The 21,499-nt window shown below is 39.8% G+C and overlaps 1 protein-coding gene across 2 annotated transcripts in view; it reads left to right on the forward strand.

The window, feature by feature from the left end:
* Nucleotides 1-19,679, forward strand: part of AGL (amylo-alpha-1,6-glucosidase and 4-alpha-glucanotransferase) — a 63,448-nt gene extending 43,769 nt beyond the window's left edge. For both annotated transcript variants that reach the window (XM_087719302.1, XM_087719301.1), the window contains exons 28-34: nucleotides 110-245; nucleotides 4,631-4,743; nucleotides 7,513-7,724; nucleotides 8,070-8,167; nucleotides 10,272-10,359; nucleotides 10,459-10,592; nucleotides 15,056-19,679. In XM_087719302.1, the coding sequence (XP_087575428.1) occupies nucleotides 110-245; nucleotides 4,631-4,743; nucleotides 7,513-7,724; nucleotides 8,070-8,167; nucleotides 10,272-10,359; nucleotides 10,459-10,592; nucleotides 15,056-15,173 (899 nt within the window). In that variant the 3' untranslated portion in view covers nucleotides 15,174-19,679. The remainder of the gene's footprint in view (nucleotides 1-109; nucleotides 246-4,630; nucleotides 4,744-7,512; nucleotides 7,725-8,069; nucleotides 8,168-10,271; nucleotides 10,360-10,458; nucleotides 10,593-15,055) is intronic.
* The last annotated feature ends 1,820 nt before the right edge of the window (nucleotides 19,680-21,499 follow it).

The following is a 21,499-nucleotide window of genomic DNA, read 5'->3' on the forward strand; positions in this document are numbered from 1 at the left end:
ATGTAATTTGGGCTGCCATAAAAACCCCAGTTCATTCCGAGTGGATGCACAAAGGGCAACATTTTTATGTGGCTTTTCTGGAAAACAAGCTGGCATTTGTGTTTTGTAGGCTTTAATGTAACTGCAGGAGTGGACATGGAAACAGGCTTTGTCTTTGGAGGGAACCGTTTTAATTGTGGTACCTGGATGGATAAAATGGGAGAGAGTGATAAAGCTCGCAACAAAGGAATTCCAGCAACTCCAAGGTACTACATAAATGGTTGTAGCTTTGTTGGCACATTAAAGGCCTGATTGTAATTAATTAATTAGAAATCATTGTAAAAATATTGCTGTGAACAATGAACCAAAGAACGAATGAATGAATAGCAATAGCACTTAGACTTATATACAGCTTCATAGGGCTTTTACATCCCTCTCTAAGTGGTTTTACAGAGTCAGCATATTGCCCCCAACAATCTGGATCCTCATTTTACACACCTCGGAAGGATGGACGGCTGAGTCAACTTTCAGCCTGGTGGGATTTGAACTGCCAAATTGTAGGCAGCCAGCAGTCAGCAGAAGTAGCCTGCAGTACTGCATTCTAACCACTGTGCCACCAAGGCTCAAAATGAATGAATGAATGTTTTTATCACAATCACTGATCAGAATTGCAAAGAAAAACATAAAAATAATAAAAAATAAATAGTATAATTGGTGGTGGGTTTGTTAGTAGATCATAAAAGTCTGCCTAATTTTCAGGGAGTGTTTGTTAAGTTTATCTGTTGCCCATCTTTCTGTGAGCTACTCTGGCTGGCTTACAACAGTAAAAAAAAGGGGGGGAGTGATAAAAATATAAATATAACAATAGAAAAGCAATGAAACAATAAAAATAAACAATGAAATTACAACAGTATGAATTAAAAGATGGGCAGCGGGAAGCAGGAAGCACAGGTATTACAAGCGTTACAAATTTTAGCTGTCTTCAAGGAGGCTGAATCATAGCGATCTGATAACAACTATATATAAAAAAAGAACCGAATTTACCAAGCAAGGAGCTATAAGTAAGATCCTTGAGCCCTTATAGAAGGTACAGTATAGCAGGACACGAACTGTAGTTTCAACCGGCCCTTATCCACGGTGGCAAAGTATCAGCTCATAAGGAATTCTTTTGTATCATCCCTCAAAAATTGCTCTGTGGAGAGCACTGAAGTGTGCTAAAGTTAATGCTCTTCAGAATTTGGAAATAGTTATGTGGTGTTAAGTATCTCACTGGTTTGTGTAAAACCAGCCTCACCACCCTCCAGGCCTTCCGCAAAGCCCTTAAAACCTGGCTGTTCCGACAGGCCTGGGGCTAAAGAGCTGTTGCCCCCGTCTCGAATGGTATGACTGTTGTGTGTTTTTAAATTGTGCATTGTTATGTTTCGTTTTTATTTTTTGTCTGTACCCCCCTTCCCTGATTTGAATTGTGAGCCGCCCTGAGTCCCCTTCGGGGGAAAAGGGCAGCATATAAATACAATCAAATCAAATCAAATCAAATCAAAAGGGATTGACTGCTGTGAAAAACATACTTAAATTTAAAAAAAAAAAACTGGTCCTGTTGGACTTTCACATTTTTGATACATTGTTTAAATGTGCTTAGCGCATCTCATAACCCATCATGAGGAACACATCCCTGCAAAAGTTGAGAAGTTGAGGTTTTTGTAAAGTTGTCCTGAACCATATTGACTTGTAATTGTTCACAATAAGGAACTCAGACCTGTGGGAAAGAACAGTAACTTCCACCATCTTGGTATGACACAGGTCCATGCGCCTATTTTGACTTGAGATAGCCCTGCCTCCTTCTTCCATAATATTACATTTTTGAAAGTAAAGGGCTATCTGGAATATAGCCATTAGGAATTTAGGTTGAATCTTTTCAAGAGGAGTACAGAAAATGGCAACAGCACTGGGACTTATATACCGCTTCACCGTGCTTTACAGCCCTCTCTAAGCGGTTTACACAGTCAGCATGTTGCCCTCAACAATCTGGGTCCTCATTTTACCAACCTCAGAAGGATGGTAGGGTGAGTCAGTCTTGAGCCTGGTGAGAATCGAACTACCGAGCTATTGGCAGCCGGCAGAAGTAGCTTATAGTACTGCATTCTAACCATGGCTCTTGTAAAGTCCCAGCTGAACACCAAAACATAGTTTTGCACAGCTCTTAGCTGAATAATGGCCAGTTTTTGAGCATTTTGTATGACATAATTTTGGTGTGCACTGTTTTTGATGGGGCTATGGAAAACCATGTCCAAATATTTAAAAGATTGCACTTGTTCAACGCTCTTGCTATTTATCTTCCATGTGTGGAATTTAGGTGATTTCCAAGGATCAGGACTTCAGTGTTACTATAGTTGATATCAAATTCTTCCTTAAAGCAGTGTTTGTCTGGAGCATTCAGAGTCCAGTTATTGTTCAATTGCTGCGAGCTAGTTTTTTTAATTAAAATAAAAACTGTTTTCAGTGGAAAATGCTGGTTCAATGGAAAAATAAACTGGCTAAATTAAACACATGGAAAAACTGTCCATTGCCTCAAGGATATTCATGTTCAGTTTAGATAGATGTGTATATAAAATATATGCAAAGAGTTATAAACATGCAGGCATTTCTAGGCAGGAATTTTGCTTGAAATCGTCTGGATTTAAAATACAGAAGTTCTTCATGAAAAATCATTTTAAACCATTCTGTTTGCATTAAACATTAAATCTAGCAGCAGCAGCAGCTTTAAATTTTATCTGTGTTTTGCTGAGTTAAATGGCAAGATTGGCCTCATTTGAAACGAGCATCTATGAATTACCCAATTGGAGATTTTTGACATATTAACACTAGATTTCCACACGAATTGAATATGCAATCCAGTTCTGATTCAAAGGAAGGATGACTGGACTTGCTATGGCCTGATTTCCAAATGACCTAACCCTAAACCATGGGTTAGGACAGGAGTGCAAATTCAGCCTGTTTTTATTTCGTGAGTTCCTGCTTTTCTAACCCTGGTCTTAGTATTCCTCTCACTTTTTTTTTCAGTTTCTTCCCCATCTCTGCCTGATCGTTCCCATCTTGTCTGCACTCTCTATCTGTTCTCCTTCATTCCAAAGTGCGCTGGGGGGGGAGGACTGTGGCACAGCTAGCTTCTTCTGCTAATTAAAATAGCTCCACTGTTTCCTCTTTTTGGAGGGGAATCAGGAAGAAAACATCCTTCTGGTTATTCGAAGAGAAAACCGCAATATCAGAGTGCAAAGTCACTTCCTTTTTTTTTTTTGCAATCATAGACTAAAATAAAAACCCCATTGCCCATAGTTCCTGTTGGTTTGCTTTGCTATAGAGGTAAAGAAGAATGTATGTATATATGATGAGAGAAACAAACTAGGTTTAGGTTTAGGTTAGGTTTAGGTTTATTAGATTCATATGCTGCCCTTCTCCCAAGGACTCAAGGCGGCATACAACATTAAAAGAAACTCATAATACAAAAGTTTTTAAAAAATTAAATAGTACATCCCAAACCCAATTAAAATTGACAATGACATTTTTTTTTAAAAAAAATCAAATTAAAATTAACTGTGATCAATAATTTGTTTTGTTTTGTTCAGGCCAGGCTGGCTTGCTGGAAAAGCCAACTTTTTAGGGTGCGTCGGAAGGACCAGAGGTCGGGGATTATACGAAGCTCCAGGGGCAGCTCATTCCAGAGGGAAGGCGCTCCCACAGAGAAGGTTCTCCCCCTGGGGGTCGCTAGCCGACACTGTCTGGCCGACGGCACCCTGAGGAGGCCAGCTCTGTGGGATCGCACTGGACAATGGGAGGCTACTGATGGCAGTAGGTGGTCTCGCAGGTACCCTGGGCCTAAGCCATGGAGCGCTTTAAAGGTCATAATTAGTACCTTGAATCGCACCCGGAAGACAACCAGCAACCAGTGCAGGCCGCCTAAAAGGGATGTAACATGGGGGCACCTGGGTGCCCCCATGATAACCCATGCATTCTGGACCAGTTGAAGCTTCCAGGTGCTCTTCAAGGGCAGCCCCATGTAGAGAGCGTTACAGTAGTCCAGGCGAGAAAAACTATCCTATGAGTGTGTGAAAATAAAAATTAATAAAGGTTATACATGCGCAAATGTAGATATATGTTAAATAAATTGTCCCACCAAATTTGAATCCATTCTCTGTCCAGTTTTGGAGTGAATCTTTCAACATATTGTGCAACAGGGCTTGTAGCCCTTGAGATGATTGGTTTAACCTAACATGGTCAATCTCGTACAAATCTGAAAAACATCTAAAAGAGAAGCCATGTTTGTGACATTAAATTTACATGAATCCACAACTGTTCCATAAATTATTCATGTACATCCAAAGGAGTCTAAAATCCTGAGATCCAAATTTAACTCTTGGTATCGCTAGCCAATTACTACCTCTCTGAATTGTCTGGTGCATTTCTTATCAATATCAAAATAGTTTCAAAAATCATTGTCTTAGCCCATTCACCCTGCCCTCTTCCATAATATACATCTATTATACATGTAAATCAGAGTTGTGTGCTCTTGGTATGGCCACTAAATATAGTAACCAAAAATTTCATTTGGTAATGGAAGTGCAACTTACTTTTCTGCTGTGGCTGTTTTTATTAGAGATGGTTCTGCTGTGGAAATTGTTGGTCTATGCAAATCAACAGTTCGCTGGTTACAGGAATTGTCGGTGAAGAAGTTATTTCCATATCCTGGAGTTACTGTGAAAAGACATGGTAAGCAAATATGGCTGTGGGGTATTCAAAAATGACATTAATAATAGTAATAAAGTGCCCAAAATGTTTCACACTAGATTTTTTTGAGCAACTCAAAACGCAACAGAGAGGTTATGACTTCCAACAGGAAGATAGCTGGATTAGAGTGCTCCCTAAATCAAGAAATGGTTGGATGGAAGAGAAATGAACATTTCAAATAGTTACGTGGGATTGTTTTGAAGATTAAAGGGGAGCAAGCTATATAATTGGCTGCCTGTTGCATTGTTTCCCCTAAGCTTTCATTCAGGCTGATTTACAGCCAGGATAACAAATAATCTCACTCACAGGCCTGTTTATCGCTGCCTGCATATACAGTGGAGAAATGCTCTGACAATTCCTGAGAAGAAAAAAAATTAAGGCAAAGAGCACAAATATAGACGTAGATTGTTAGCCAACCTCTATTGCTAGAGTCAGAACAGAATGCTTTTGTTGACGTTCGGCTCACCCAAATGCAGCAATTAAAATAGTTAAGAAAAGAAGTCCAGAATGCGGCCGCGCGAGTGATTGTGGGCGCACCACGGTTCGCCCACATAACACCGATCCTCCGTGAGCTGCACTGGCTACCTGTCGATCTCCGGGTGCACTTCAAGGTTCTACTCACCACCTATAAAGCGCTCCATGGTAGTGGATCTGGCTATTTGAGAGACCGCCTTCTGCCAATTACCTCCCTGCGTCCCATCAGATCGCATAGAGTTGGCCTCCTCCGTATTCCATCCGCCAGTCAGTGCCGACCGTCGACTACTCGGAGGAGAGCCTTCTCTGTTGCGGCTCCGACACTATGGAACAATCTCCCCGTGGAGATTCGTACCCTCACCACCGTCCAGGCCTTCCGCACAGCCCTCAAGAACTGGCTATCCCGTCAGGCCTGGGGATAAGTTTACTTTTGCCCCTCCCGAATGCTGAGTGAATGTTGAGTTTTATTATTTAATTTACTTTTGTGCACATTTCTTTTTGTATTGTCTGACACTCCCTTCCCTTTTGACTGTAAGCCGCCCTGAGTCCCCTCAGGGAAAAGGGCGGCCTATAAATGTCTAATAAAACAAAACAAACAAAACAAAAAAGAAGAAGGTACATCCAGATAAGCTTTAGGGAAGTAAAGCAGGGAAAAGAGGCTTGTTCACTTGAAATGAAGCAATCTCCTCTCCGTTCCCACCCACCCCATCACTGCATAATTTAGATGCGTCCCTACGATAAGGGAGAGGGATGATTTGTACCCTGAAGAACCTAATCCATGGGGGGGGGGGTAGGAAAGCAGTGGTTAACCAGGTGGACTGCGTGGTTGAAGAGCTGTTGTCCTTATGGGAAAGAAAGCAGGAAGTAATGCAGAAGCGACTTGGTTGAAAGACTGTTTCCTTCCCATGGGGGATATATAGTTCTTTATAGCTATGGCACCTCCCACGCAGTTCAATTCCTTCTGTGAATTAGGCCCTGCAGCTCTTTGTCCACAGGGGTGAATTTTTAACACGTATCCAGCAGCCTTATGTAACATTAAAAAGCATGCCCATTCAACAGCACCTATCAAGCACTGAGTGAACATTTCACTTTTGGTGGGGCGGGTAAAAAGGCACCCCCCCACACACATTTCTCTTGCTATTCCTCCGAATCCTGGAGCCTGGGATCTGATAGCAAGAAAAATGGAAGAATTGACTTTTTTCCCTAACCTATCGAAACATTGAGTTTCCTCATGAATCTCAATTCGGAGAAACTCTCTGAAGAACAAACTCAATTAGGATATGAAATAGAGCACCATTAAGACCCTCGTAAACCTTAAGCACATTTATTATTGCAGTAGCAATCCAGATGATTGTGACTCAAAAGGTATTCCCTGAACGTACATTTTTCAATGCGCTGCAGGGAATTTTATTTGTCCAAAAGCACAAGTAATCTTTTGAAGATCAGCATCTACTTTATTTCCATGTGTGACTGCAAGAAGAAAATTTTCTTCGCTGATTCTGTTTGATATTGATAGTCTCAATAGGAGCAGGGCATGTCTCCACTCCTAAACCTGCCTTGGCAGGATACTTGCAAAGAAAGAGAAAATGAATTCTACCCAATATAGAGAGAATTTACGGAGATTCTCAATCAGCCAGGTCAAAGGTGCTTTTCACAAGGCAACTGGACTTTTCCCCTTAAAGACAGTTTCCTTCTCATTCAAGAAGCTTCTTCATTTCTTCAGGATGAGAAGTAAAACATCTTCGAGGGGGGAAAAAACCCAAGAAAGTCCAATTGCCTTTTGAAAAGCACTTTTGGGACCGATACAGAGGACATATTATAACTCAAAAATATAGTTTCCTCATCCATCTGATTCCATCCACACCGATATATCGACAGTCCTAAATTCTGTTTTCCATCAGCCATTTTTTGCTACCTCCATGCTTAGGCATAGGGAAGCTTGGCCCTTGCAGTATGCCTAACTTCTATCCTATACGGTGATAAAGCCTGCTCTAGAACCATCCGGTTTTTAGCCAGGTAAAATACTTGTTTAGATCAAATTACTATTTGTTGTTATTAATGGGTCCTCCAGATGAAGTGGGCTTCAGTTTGTCTTGGAAACAGTTGTCCCAGTTCAGAATTGATAGTTAACAACACCGAATCTGAAGAATTTTAGGTAATATATTTGTAGTAGCATCATTTTTCTAATTACAGCACAGCTATGACCTACCAGGATGTGTCCTTAATTATTCTTTTTATTGTGTCAGTCAATTGCACAAAACTGATGTTGTTTTCCAGGGAGAGACGAGACCTTTACATACGATCAGTGGAACAGAAAAATCCAAGCCCATTTCGAAAAGCTGTTTTTTGTCTCTGAAGACCCAAATGATCCCAACGAGACACATCCAACTCTGGTTCATAAGCGGAGCATATACAAAGACAGTTACGGAGCATCAAGTCCTTGGTGTGATTATCAGCTGAGGCCCAATTTCCCTATAGCAATGGTTGTGGTGCGTATTGTGGTTTTTAAAATGACACATGATTTATTTATTTTTTTGCATGTGTTTTTGGCACTTTTGTTAGCAATTCTGAATACTTTTGAATCAAAAAATTGGTTAAAATGTTGGAAGATACAAAAGGGGATAGTTTGCTGGGAGAAGCAGTGGAGTAGATGGGACTATAAACAAAGCAGGGAACGCTTACGGCTCATGCTCTTCAATAAATAAGTTTGTGAAATAAATGTTACTTATAACATGGGATATAACTTCAGGACAATTTTGTACCTTTTATGTTTTTTAGTATTCTGTTGTTTACATGTGATATCTTTTTCTACTTTTTTTTTAAAAAAAATCAAGGCACCTGAATTGTTCTTTCCTGAGCATGCTTGGAAAGCACTTGAAACGTTAGAGAAAAAATTACTTGGTCCACTTGGGATGAAAACTTTAGACCCAGAGTAAGTATTTTATTATTTATTAAATTACCAACACCGATCCACCCCACCAAAAAGGAATAAAACAATTATAGGATTAAAACATGAAAACATCAGACATTAAAAGCTAAAACATGAAAATTAATATTAAAGCAGATAAAATCCAGTGCTTAGACAGGGTGGATGTAAGATCTTGTACTAATCTACCAGCCACCTCCAAAACAGGATAACCATATAGGGATCCCATGCCCAGTTGCAAAGCCAGGATTTCCGGCTCTTTGGGAAGGCCAAGAAGATGGGATGATGAGGGAGATAATAGTCCAAAGCCATGGCAGAAAAAAGCTCTTCTAAACCCCTCCTTGGTTGATGGGATCCGGAATATGCATATTCTGCCAGGGTGAGTGGGGTGGGCCAATGCCAAGTATGCCAAGGTTGACTCAGGCTTCCATCCTTCCGAGGTCAGTAAAATGAGGACCCAGATAGTTGGGGGCAATATTGTGACTCTGTAAACTGCTAAGAGAGTGCTGTAAATTACTGTGAAGAGGTATGTAAGTCTTAAATGCTGTTGGGATGATGGAGACATAGTTGCATAAGAAGTCTTACCTAGTGTAAATGAATAAGTCTATCACTGTAACGTGACCCGACAAATGCGCGCACGACAAAAGCGCGCTGACGAAACCGCAGCAAGAAAACTGCGACATCATAAACGCACCCACAACAATGCGCTGACAAAACCACGCCCACAAAAGCGTGATTTAAGTTAAGGTAAGGGTTAGGTTCAGGGTTAGGTTTAGGGTTAGGATTAGGGCTAGGGTTATTAGATTGTTATTACTTGTTTGTTGAAGGCGCGCTTTTGTCAGTGCGCTGTTGTCGGTGAACCTCACTGTAAATAGGAGCTAAGTTTCATAAACAGTTGAGTCTGCTACAAGTGTACTAATTTTCGTGTCCATCATCACGCGCTTCTGCGCTCATTCATTGGCGCGATTTCGACATCGCAGTTTTCTTGCCGCGGTTTCATCGGCGCGGTTTCATCGGCGCGCTTTTGTCGAGCGCGCATTTGTCAGTAAACCTCACTGTAAATAGGAGCTAAGTTTCATAAACAGTTGAGTCTGCTACAAGTGTACTAATTTTTGTGTCCATCATCACGCGCTTCTGCGCTCATTCATTGGCGCGATTTCGACATCGCAGTTTTCTTGCCGCGGTTTCATCGGCGCGGTTTCATCGGCGCGCTTTTGTCGAGCGCGCATTTGTCAGTAAACCTCACTGTAAATAGGAGCTAAGTTTCATAAACAGTTGAGTCTGCTACAAGTGTACTAATTTTCGTGTCCATCATCACGCGCTTCTGCGCTCATTCATCGGCGCGATTTCGACATCGCAGTTTTCTTGCCGCGGTTTCATTGCCGCGGTTTCAACGGCGCGCTTTTGTCGAGCGCGCATTTGTCGGTGAACCTCACTGTAAATAGGAGCTAAGTTTCATAAACAGTTGAGTCTGCTACAAGTGTACTAATTTTTGTGTCCATCATCATAGTTTAAAGAAATTCTATAGCGTGAATAATATTTGTTTGAAGATAGATTTGACTTAATTAATAGCCAGAGGCCTGAGTCCTAAAAGTTTTTATTTTTATTGTGATGGGATTGATTTTATAAAACTGGGTCATGGCTGACAACTATTCTGTTTCATGTTAGTTTCCTCTATATCCTGTTTTCTGGTCTTAAGATATTGCAAAAGGGATTCAAGCAGCATTTTATCACTATTGTTTTCTTGATCCTTATCAAGAGGGTACATTTTGAGATGTATAAGATCCACTAATTGGAACTGAATATTTTAAACAGCAACGTCATAGAAACATCACATCAGTATATTAGTGCAGCATCACTATTGTATTAATTAATGCAATTTCACTGCAAATAAAGAGATATTGACATCGTTTACATTCTGTTGCAGTGAATAATGTCTGAATAAGTAAATACACTCCACTGAGAATAAGATTCACTAATATAAACAAACACCAGATCTAAAATCCTATAAAAATGAATGGTGAAAGCCATCTTAATGATCTTTGTCCTATTTTCATAAAACTTGATGTGTCTTTCTCAGAAATATTAATTGACTCATTTTTTTTCCTAGTGATATGGTTTATTGCGGTGTTTACGATAATGCCTTAGACAATGATAATTATAATGTGTCTAAAGGATTCAATTACCATCAAGGACCTGTAAGTGTTATACTTTATCAGTCTTTATCAATTGATTTTAGATTTTCAGTTTTCATATTGAAACACTGTATCCTCAATTCTGTTTGTTTTGTTTTTAAGGAATGGCTTTGGCCAATTGGATATTTCCTTCGTGCCAAGCTATACTTCTCCAAGTTAATTGGTCCAGAGATCTATGCAGAGACTGTGTTTTTGATTAAGAATGTTCTTTCTCGCCATTATGTTCATCTTGAGAGGTAGCTTTTATTTATACAATATAAAATGTTACTGTTGAACATCGGTTTTGATATACATATATTGATATTTTGATACTGCCTGAATATGTATGATACAAAAATAAAAAAGAATGAAGACAGAAGTTCTGCCAACGTTCAAGATAGAGCTCTGTTCTGACCCCCTCCTCCATCCAGTAACGAAAGCCGAGACAAGCTTAATTAGAATGTCCTCTAATAGCAAGACCAGAATCTCGGTGGCTGAAAGCCAAGCAAACAAACAGATAAGGACCTTGGCAGCAAGTCCGACAAACCTTGGCAGCAATTCAGACAAACTTTGGCAGCAATCCAGCCTGCAAAGTTAGTTACGTTCTCTTTAGTCAATGCGTTGACTTCTGCAAAAGGGGCATGTCACAAGCAGTCTTTTTTATAGTCTGGAGAGGAGCCTCATGACCACCAGCTGAGCACAATTACCTCCTGTAATTGCGTAATTGTTCCTTACGCCTATTAGCTCTTCGATGGCGTGCATCCAGGAACAACTCACTGCTGGTTTCTGGATCACTCTCCCTTGTCTCCTCCCCACTGGTCCAAGGCTCAGGTGCCACCTGGTGGCCAACCAGTCTCTCTGCGCCCTGCTCAGAGTCGGAACCCTGTCCAGGGTCCTCCACATCCTCCAGAGCTGACTCATAGGGCCCCTCGCTGTCGGAGTCTGGTGGCAGCTCCAACGGCTCCTGATGGGCCACAACAGAGCTCATACACAGAATAAAATACCTTGAATGATAAAAAGTTTTTATAGGCTATTCCTTTCCTATAAAAAGGAACTGATACAGTTCTTCCAGCGAGAAATAATTAGGAGGTTTCATATGTCACTGTTTACTTTTGTATTTTTTATAACTCAATTCAAAGTAAATTTATATTAGAGAGAACTATTAGTAGCAACCTGAATTCAGAATCAGGAAAACTATGTTATATCTATGCCTGCCAGCGTTCAGGAATGGGAAAGGGGGAAAAATGGCACCAAACAAGCAGAAGAGCTCACACTTCCTACATGTTGTACATGCATGCATAATTCATAGTCATTCACCTCCCAACGACCAATAAGATCACACAGGTTGGGCCTCCTCCGGGTGCTGTCGACCGGACAATGCCGGCTGACGGCTCCCCAAGGGAGGGCCTTCTCTGTAGCTGCACCGGCCTTGTGGAACTAGCTACCCGCCGAGATCCGGACCCTCACCACTCTCCCGGCCTTCCGTAAAGCAACCAAGACCTGGCTGTTCCGGCAGGCATGGGGCTGTTGATGAATATCCAGCCCCATTTGATTGAATGGATGATAGATTAATTTTAACAATTGTATTTTTAAAATTTTTAATATGTTTTTACTTTTGTCCCAAGGGAGTGGGCGGCATACAAATCTTATTAAAGTAAAGTAAAGTAAAGTCATGGAGCAAATGAAATGTTTTTCAAATTAAACAAAAAAAATCTGAAAAGTTAAATCAAAATTTGAATCTTTTAAAATTAAATGTATGTAGGATATTATTGCTATTTTATTACGCAAACATGTACAGCAATTATAGATATCTTAGTACAGTGCTGAATGAACCTGAATCATGCAAAAGGCAGACCTGAATTCAATTTTGGACTTTAATTTGGTTTTTTTTTTCACTGCAAACAGTACCAAGTCTGGTATTTAGTTTACTTTCAGATGCAATAACCAGTCAGGTGTTGAGGAATAGGCTGAATATCAATAAATTGTACCTAATTGGAAGTTAGGGAATCAGCGAAGTAAATTTTCTTCTTGCAGTCACACATGGAAATAAAGTAGATGCTGATCTTCCAAAGATTACTTGTGCTTTTGGACAAATAAAATTCCCTGCAGCGCATTGAAAAATATACGTTCAGGGAATACCTTTTGAGTCACAATCATCTGGATTGCTACTGCAATAATAAATGTGCTCAAGGTTTACGAGGGTCTTAATGCTGTTCTATTTCATATCCTAATTGAGTTTGTTCTTCAGAGAGTTTCTTCGAATTGAGATTCATGAGGAAACTCAACGTTTGAGATAGGTTAGGAAAAAGCACGAACTTGAGCTATATCCCCTTTCTTTTTCAGAAGATGATCTTTTCTAGATACAAAAATTATTCGGTCAGAAAGTTGTTTCCTTTTGACTGGAAACTGGATTAGTATGCATAGCTTTGCACTATTGCTTGGGTAGTGTCTGAGAACACTATTTTTTATCCTTTATTAATTTGTATCCCACCTTCATTGTTTTTATAAGTAACTCAAGGCGGCAAGCATATTTAATACTCCTTCCTATTTTCCTCACAACAACCATCCTGTGAGGTGAGTTGGCTGGCTAGGATTTCAAGTGCAGTAACTTGCATGCATTAATGTCTGAAGTGAGGCCTGTATACTTTGGAAACCAGTGCACTGGCCGAGCAGATTTTTCTATTTCAGACTGTATAGGAAAGGAAAATATATTGATATGGAGTCCATCATGAAAAGAAAAGAAAATGTAAAAGGAAAAAGGCAAGAGCTGAGGTCAGGCTGAGCTAGTTGCTGCCAGAGTCACCATGTGGATGACTCTGCTTAACTGTTTAAAAAAGCCTCTTAAAAGCGCCCTCTACGGGAGGAGGCAGGAGAAGGACGTGCCTCATCTACGTCAGGAATTTTTTGGCTTTTAACCCTTGCTTAGCTCTGCTCGAGTGATCATAAAGTCAGACTAGATGAGGCACCTCGTTCTCCCGCCTCCTCCTGTAGTTTTTGAGAGGCTTTTTCAAACAGTTAAGCACTAAGCAGAGTCATCCACTGTGACTCTGGCAGCAATTACCTCAGCCTTTTTCCTTTTACTTTTTTTTTTTCTTTTCATGATGACAGTGGTGAGGCTCTGCCTCCCCTGACTGCACGTCCCTGATATGGACACAGAATGGTTTTCTCCCCCCCCCCAAAAAAAAATGCTTTACACAGATGCTCTAACCCTCAGTAGTCCCTGAACAACAAGTGAGAACCACTGTGCTGAGGTAATTTCAGCTCTGCGTTGTTCATATCACCTTCACGTCTATGGAGATTCTCAGTCATCCAGGTCATGGTTGTCCCAAAAGGTGCTTTTTCAAAAGGGAACTGGACTTTATTGTTTTTCTTTGAAGACGTTTCGCTTCTCATCCAAGAAGCTTCTTCAGCTCTGAAAACCCCCACGTCCAGTCAGAGCTAAAGAAGCTTCGTGGATGACAAGCGGAACGTCTTCAAAGAAAAACAATAAAGTCCAGTTCCCTTTTGAAAAAAGCACCTTTTGGGACATATCACTCATGTACAGGTAGTCCTCGACTTACAACCATTCATTTAGTTACCATGGCACTGAGAAAAATTGACTGTCAATCCTCACACTTGTAACCATTGCAACATCCCAACCAGTGGTGGGATTCAGCCGGTTCGCACCTATTCGGGAGAACCAGTTGGTAACTTTCTAAGTAGTTCAGAGAACCGGTTGTTGGAAGAAACCTCCTTTTGTTTTTTCCACTTTACAGGGCTAATCCTGTAAGGAAGGCAGGAAGGAAACATTCTGGTGTTGTTTCTAGCCTAATCTTTATTGACCTGCTTACAGAAACTGCCTCTCCTGTTAACCCTTATTACATTGTAACAGCTAAGGCGAAGCGCCCATCGACTTGCGTGACCTTGAGTTGGCCACGCCCACCCAGCCACATGACCACCGAGCCCCACCTACCCAGATGGTCATTAAGGCAGAGAACCAGTTGTTAAATTATTTGAATCCCACCACTGATCCCGACACGGTTATATGATCAAAATTTGGGCACTTGGCAATTGATGTGTACTTTGACAGTTGCAACATCATCCCGCAGCCATGTGTTTGCCATTCAGCTTCTGAAAAAGAAAGTCAGTGAAGGAAGCCAGATTCACTTAATGATAATGTGATTCACTTAACAACTGCAGTGATTTGTTTAAAAACAGGGCAGAAAAGTTTGTAAGATCAGTGGTGACTCACTTAACAACTGTCTTGCTTGGCAATGGAAATCCTGGCCGCAAATGTGGTCATAAGCCAAGGAGTACATCTATTCTTCCTTTCAAATCATATCCCTCTATTCCATTTAGAGCTGAAATGCCATAATTGAATATCCCTCAGAATTCCATATGGATGGATGGATGGATGGATGGATGGATGGATGGATGGATGGATGGATGGGTGGGTGGGTGGGTGGGTGGGTGGGTGGGTGGGTGGGTGGATGGATGGATGGATGGATGGATGGATGGATGCTGTGTAAAATTTGTGCACACAGAGCTATTCCAATTTTTTCTGTAATATCGGATTTTCCACTTTCTCTTATAAATAGAAATTAATAAATATAAGAGCTAGTTAGAAATATAGTGCAAAATGTAAATTAATTTGTCTAACTTATATCTGCCCTGACATTATCTTGTATTCGTTTAAGATATGTTATTCAGATGGTAATATGTTAACTTGGTTTTTCGGCAGGTCTCCTTGGAAAGGGCTTCCAGAATTGACTAATGAAAATGGTCAATATTGTCCCTTCAGCTGTGAAACTCAGGCTTGGTCCATTGCTGTGGTCCTTGAGGTTCTCTATGATTTGTAACAGTAATTGTCTGTCGTATAAAAACGCTAGCTTTTGTCTGGAATGCAAATAACAATGCTTGTCTTATTGTTAAAAATCCCACTGATAGACGTTGTTAATGCCTATTGTTCCTTGGCAACTGTTAGGACTATGCGAGTGTTCATCATTTGAGAATCACTCCAGAATCTTTAAAATCAATGAGTGTATCTTAAAATATGCTCAATATGTATATGAAGTATAAAAGCATAGAAAATTAGACTTTGATATGTTTCAAATGCCACGTATCTTCTATTTCCACATGTTCTATTTCAGAAACCAATTAGAATGGTAGCCCTGATTTAAGGTACCTCTATATAGGTAGTCTTCAACTTACAACCAATTGCTTAGTTCCAATGAACTTACTTGCGGGATACTGATAACTCAGATTCAAAGTTCTGACAGTGGGTCCCGCCACAGTTATGTGACTGCACTTCAGGCCCTTGGCAAGTGGGCTGCATTTATGGCTGTTTGCAGTGGCCTACAGCCACCTGACCATGTTTTACTACGGTTTTGCCAAAAAATGGCATTTACTTTCGCTATTCAGCCAAACTGCACCCATAGCAAACCATTGCTTCTTTAACAACCATGTTCCCTTAACAACTACTGCAAAAAGGCTGTAAAATCAATCTTTTCTTTATTTTGCAACCATCACGAGTTATGACCATGATGAGCAGTCTCGATTACAGTTGTAATTTGAGTACTACCTGAATTTTACATTTAAGAGCCTTAGAAGCATAGTACATCAGACAAGTGGTCCCATATTCTGCTCCCCAGTAGCAATGCTATAGAAATAATATCCCCCTGCTAAGCAGGACATGAATACAAGATCTCTCTCCAATTCAATGTTACTTGGGAAGGGATCCAGAGAAGCCCATTACCTCCGTTACTGAAAATGCTGGTTAGAATGGCTAACCAGCATTAATCCTGGATGAGTCAAATCCCTTCCAAAAGAAATTTACCAAAACTATGCCTTGTGTTAGCAAATTCCCAATGCTGTTTGAATAACTTTATCTACTGTAATGTCCCACCATTTAGCTGACCCTAGATTCTAGTATTTTGAGAGTAAGAGGGAGGAATCTCTCCCGCTCTATCCATAAAATGTTAATATACCTTTAACCTTTGTCCCCTCCCTTTCTTACCTTCTTGTAAAAACTTTAAAGACACCTTTCCCTCTATTTTCTTTTTACAATAGGGCATAATTAATTTGGAGCCAGACTTTGGTTTTCTGTGGCTTATATGCTCCAAATGGGAGCCCTTGCACTGCTCATTCAGAATCGTTGAAAATCTCAAAGCATACCCAGTGGAGAAGGGTACTTTAATTTAACATACAATGAGCGCCTATAAAAACACACTTTGCTTTGAAGCATGTAATTGTTTGTCCACGCTGTACAATAAAATACCAAGCTTACTCAGGTTATAATGTAGGAGTAAAAGAGTCTCATGTACTAAGTTTGCATTTTGCCAACTTTTGAAAGTTGTTAAAAGTAATTACTGTATTTAGAATGTAATTTATTGTCTATATATGTATGTATATATATAACTGAAATGAATTAGGATTGAGGGGGAAAATAAATTGTCTGTAAGACGAAGAGCTTTCTGCAGAAGTCTTGAAAGGAGCCACAACTTTAGTTTTTTTTAAAAAAAATGACGTTCAAGTAGTGTTCAAGTTGCTTACTATTTGCACAGGCACTCCCACCAAAATTGCAACATTGCAGCTATCCACAACTGTGGATCTCCTTCAATTTGTGGGCTTACTATAATAATGTGAAAGGAGAACCTAGTGAATTGGGCTCATCTGCATAAAAGGCTTGCCACTCTGAAACTATTTCAAGGAGCTATTTACAGGCCTCCCAACTTGATGGTTGTTTGTGCATTAGCCCTTAGTGGAACTTAGCAGGAAGGCAATTGCTTTTTAGCAGAAGGTTGGAAGAGATTCCAGCCCTCAATTTAAGTCAATTTGTTCTAAGTACTTTAAATTAAGGTTTAGTGAAATCATCTGGAACTCAATAGCCAGAGCTCATCTGTTCCATAATTTCAGTGCAATTACTCAGCAAAGGCCAGATTAGGCTACCTGATGTTACTTTCTGTTGCAGGAGGAAATAGTAAGTTTTAGCTTAGTGGGATGACTGTGGCAAAAATCACTGCTTTGATAATGCATAGATAAAACACAATTTAATGATACTCCATTTCAGCACTGTTGCTACTATGTTTATTAGTAGGGATACCATATCTAGTCTTCAAAATCCATCTGACACTAGAGGGCAGCAAAAAGGTACAAAAAAGTGGCTCTCTGCTGCCATCTCACAGTCATCAATATTTTAGCTTTGCTATGGTTGCCCTTAAAATTATTGCTGGAGTTTTCTCTTAAGGCCATTTGATGGTAAAACAAGCCAATAAACAGCTTAGAGATCCCACTGAGCTGCTATGTATATTGCTTTTTAAAACTTAAGTTTACATTGGTTCTTTCATACTATGAATAATTTAAGAATACTTAATGATTGACACTTGCACTACTTCATTTAATAAACAATCACTATCAGCGAATCTCATCTAATAACTAGTAAGTTTACCATTAATAAAAGATTGATTCTATTATAACATCTCAATTTTTGACATTCCTATCCATTTTGAGACATAAAAATGAATGTCTAATTAAAATTCTATGTATTTGGTTAGGGTTTCAAAAAGTTGTATTAGGAAAATAGATACGGACATATTTATTTCTAAAAATTACATTTGAGGATATATGAATAAGAATTTTAAAAATTGTCAATTTTACCTATCTAATATCTCTAGGATTCATATTATTAAAAACAAATTGTGGTGATCCTGAACTCAGTGAGTTGGAAGCATACAGCATCAATTCTACTGATTTCAGAGTTGGCATGTACAATGTTTTTATGCTACCTACCTGGAAATCAGGTATGATTCTATTTAAGACAACTGATTTGGTAGATAAGAATATCTAGATGTTAATAGCAAAGCCAACTGGACAACTGGATTTGGAGGTTCTCTGAAGCAGCCATAATGTTAGCTAGGGGTTCTCCCGAACCCGTGGCAGCCCACCCCTGCCTATCAGAGCTTAATATTAGCAATTATTAGATTTGAGTCATATATGTTTGAAGAAAATCTAATAGGTTCAAAAGTAAAGATTTCTGAATTGATATATTTTAGTATTAAAGCTCTAGTATCAGACTGGTGGAGCCCAGCGGCAAATGGATGTGGGAAATTCTGGGACTTAAAACCCACAGGTCTTAAAGTTGCCAAAATGGAACCCCCTTGTTCTAGAACTACCAAATCAATGATAATAAAAGTAGTCCAAAATTGATTTTCTTTCCTGACTTTGAAAACACTTGTTTCTTCCAGTGCCAAATTTACTTTGGATTGTCTGTCTAGATAATTTAGACTTTTATTGAGAAAACTTCAGAACTGTGTGTGTACTAGACAATATGTCAAGCTTCAGAGAAATCAGGAGGTACAGGCAGTTCAAATGAATATGAAGGTTTATTGCAAGCTTAAGCTCTCTACAAGAATCTGAAGTACTAGTGGTATTAGATAAGAGTCACAGGAATTCAAGATGGGCTGGACTTAGATCCCTTGTGGATGCAAAGGGACTCATGACTGATATCGTGTTTGACCCCTCCCTCATGCTCAGCCAGTCATCTACATAATATTCTTCATAGCTTCGCATTTTAGAGGTACTTGAGGATAAAGGGGTGACTTGTTACAGTCCTTCCGTTCTGATAAAATTATGAATTGCACAGTCCTGTCTGGCTACAGTATACATTTCTCAAGTTATTTTAGTACAATAATGTTTAAAAATGCTTAAATCTATATCAACGGTGTGTCTGTATTCAAATGGTATATATAAAGGATTTAAAAATTTAAAATTAGACAACTATTTCAAGAATAACAGCTGTGTTTGTAAAAAATTAATATTGTACTTGCAACAATTATAAAATTGCATTTCACTCTTCCTTCATTGTAGCCTAAACCTAATTAGAAAGAAAAAAGAAAGTTTCAGATTAAAATTTCCATTCTAGCAGCACTTAAAGCAATATACGTATAACATATAATTTAGTTGGCAAAATAATTGGCAGAGTTATGTTGTACGCTACCGTGTTTCATGAAACTTTTGTTGGCAGATCAAACAAACGGTTGCGCAATTTTTTTTCCCCAGTCCGCAAATCCTAGCCATCAGCATTTTGTTCTCTTTCAACCAGGGAGCAAAGCCATCTGGATAGCACATCTGTACATCTTTTTTTTTTGCTGCTTTTCAGTTCATACTAATTTGTAACGTTCACTTCATTAGTGCTTATCAGCCCTGAAAACAATGCAGAAGGGAATAATAGAATGGTGCTTGTTTCATAGGAAATGTAATTGTTGCACACATGAGTCTTGCGTGTCTGTCTGCTACAGGTATTTTTGCGACATTGACTACTATGCAGCTACATGTGAGTGGCATTCAATAAAAATATAACAATGGTATATTGCTTGTCATGTATTCATTTCTCCATAACTGCCGTGCTCCCTGCTATGGATCCCAGTAGTGAACGGAACATAACTCGGATTAATTCTACTCACGCCAATATGATAGGAAGGCTACTTTTGGCTTTTAGCAATAAAAGTTCCTGATACTTTAAGGATCCTAAGGTGGGAAAGTCATTTACAAGACAAAGTCTAATTAGATATTCTCTATCAGTGATGGCTAATCTTTTTGTCATTGTGTGCCAAAGGTGTGCGCGTGTGCGACAGTGTGCACAAGCGTGCCCACATCCATAATGCAATGCACATGTGACACCCTCCTTCTGCTCCGCCTTCTGTGCATGCATACACAACGTCCCTGCACACACCCCTGCGCATGTGCGCACAACCCCCTGAGTGCTGTTTTGGGCCTAGCAGGCCTTTCTGCAGCCTCTGGGGACCAAAAACTGGGCACGTGTCTCCCACATGCGCCCATCTCTGCGCATGTGTGGCAGAGATCTGAAAATCAGCTGGCTGGCGGGATGTGCATGGACATGCACAATGGAGCTGAGGGGACGGCTCGCATGCCCCACAGAAAGGGCTCCATGTGCCACCTGTGGCACACATGCCATCACGGTTCTATATACTCAGCAATGCAACAGTTACTGTTCTTTATAAGAATCTTATTTTTTTTAATATACAGGCAAAATGTTGCAATCTTTTTGTTTTGAGGTTGTCTAAGGGCAAGAAATTTTAGTTTGAGTATCATTGTATGATACTAGAAAAAGCAGCAGTAACTATCCTTGGGAATAAAGCTGTAATGAGGATAGTAAGACTTAAATCTTTATTAAAGGAGCAGAATTTAAATAGTTTTGAATAGTTTTCAAACATCTGAAATTGCTGGTTTTTGCAGAATAGAAGAAGCTGTGCATGTTCCAAGACTTGATGATTTAACCCTTATGTTACAGACTGATTTTTAACATACACTGTATATATACTTTATATACAAAATATTATTTTATATGTAATCAGTATGACTAGAATTCTAAGTAATATGAATACATGAAGCACTAAATGTAAGAAGATTGTTGTGCAATATTGGTGCAATACTTTAACAAGCAGTGGTATTCAAAATGTTCTGAACTCAAAAGGTTTTCCACTGGTGCGGAATTCTGGGAGTTGAAGTCTACACATCTGAAAGTTACCAAAGTTGAGGAGCACTGCTGTATAGGCACATTTTCTGTTGCATTGCTAGTGGTTTCAAACGGGTTGGGGAATTATGGGGTCCACCTCCAACTTTGCCAATGGAAGGGCACAAAAACGTCAGCAGGTGCCTTCATCCAATTCATCTTCACCAAATCTGCTTTTTGTGAGGGGTTTAAACAAAATAACTAGTCTGGTGGACCAGCAAACCTTGAAGTATGTAAGTCACAGCTGTCAAACTCCCAGCCCGCGGGCCAGATGCGTCACAGGCCTGGTTTAGTGAAGGGGGAGAACGAATCCTGATACATTATGTGACACCGCCGTGATGACGTGGGTTTGACACCCCTGATGTAAGTGTTTGAGACAAGATGCTAAAAAAAGCAGGAAGAAATTTTCCCAGAGGGGAAATATGGCAGAAGTATATGTCAGCAGGAAACCACCCATCAGCACTTCCAGAACATGCAAAACTTCCTTAGTGTTATTTACTCAAGTGTTCCTCAACCACAGCAAATTTGAGATGTGTGGACTTCAACTCCCAGGTGCTAGGGAATTCTGGGAGTTGAACACTACATATCTTAAAAGTTGCTGAGGTTCAGACATGTGATGTTCTCTAAAACAACTTTTCACAGCTGATAAGAACA

The sequence above is a fragment of the Thamnophis sirtalis genome, unplaced genomic scaffold, assembly GCF_051295495.1.
Source record: "Thamnophis sirtalis isolate CommonGarterSnake01/CBP01778 unplaced genomic scaffold, rThaSir2_p1.2 scaffold_7, whole genome shotgun sequence".
NCBI classification, from domain to species: domain Eukaryota; kingdom Metazoa; phylum Chordata; class Lepidosauria; order Squamata; family Natricidae; genus Thamnophis; species Thamnophis sirtalis.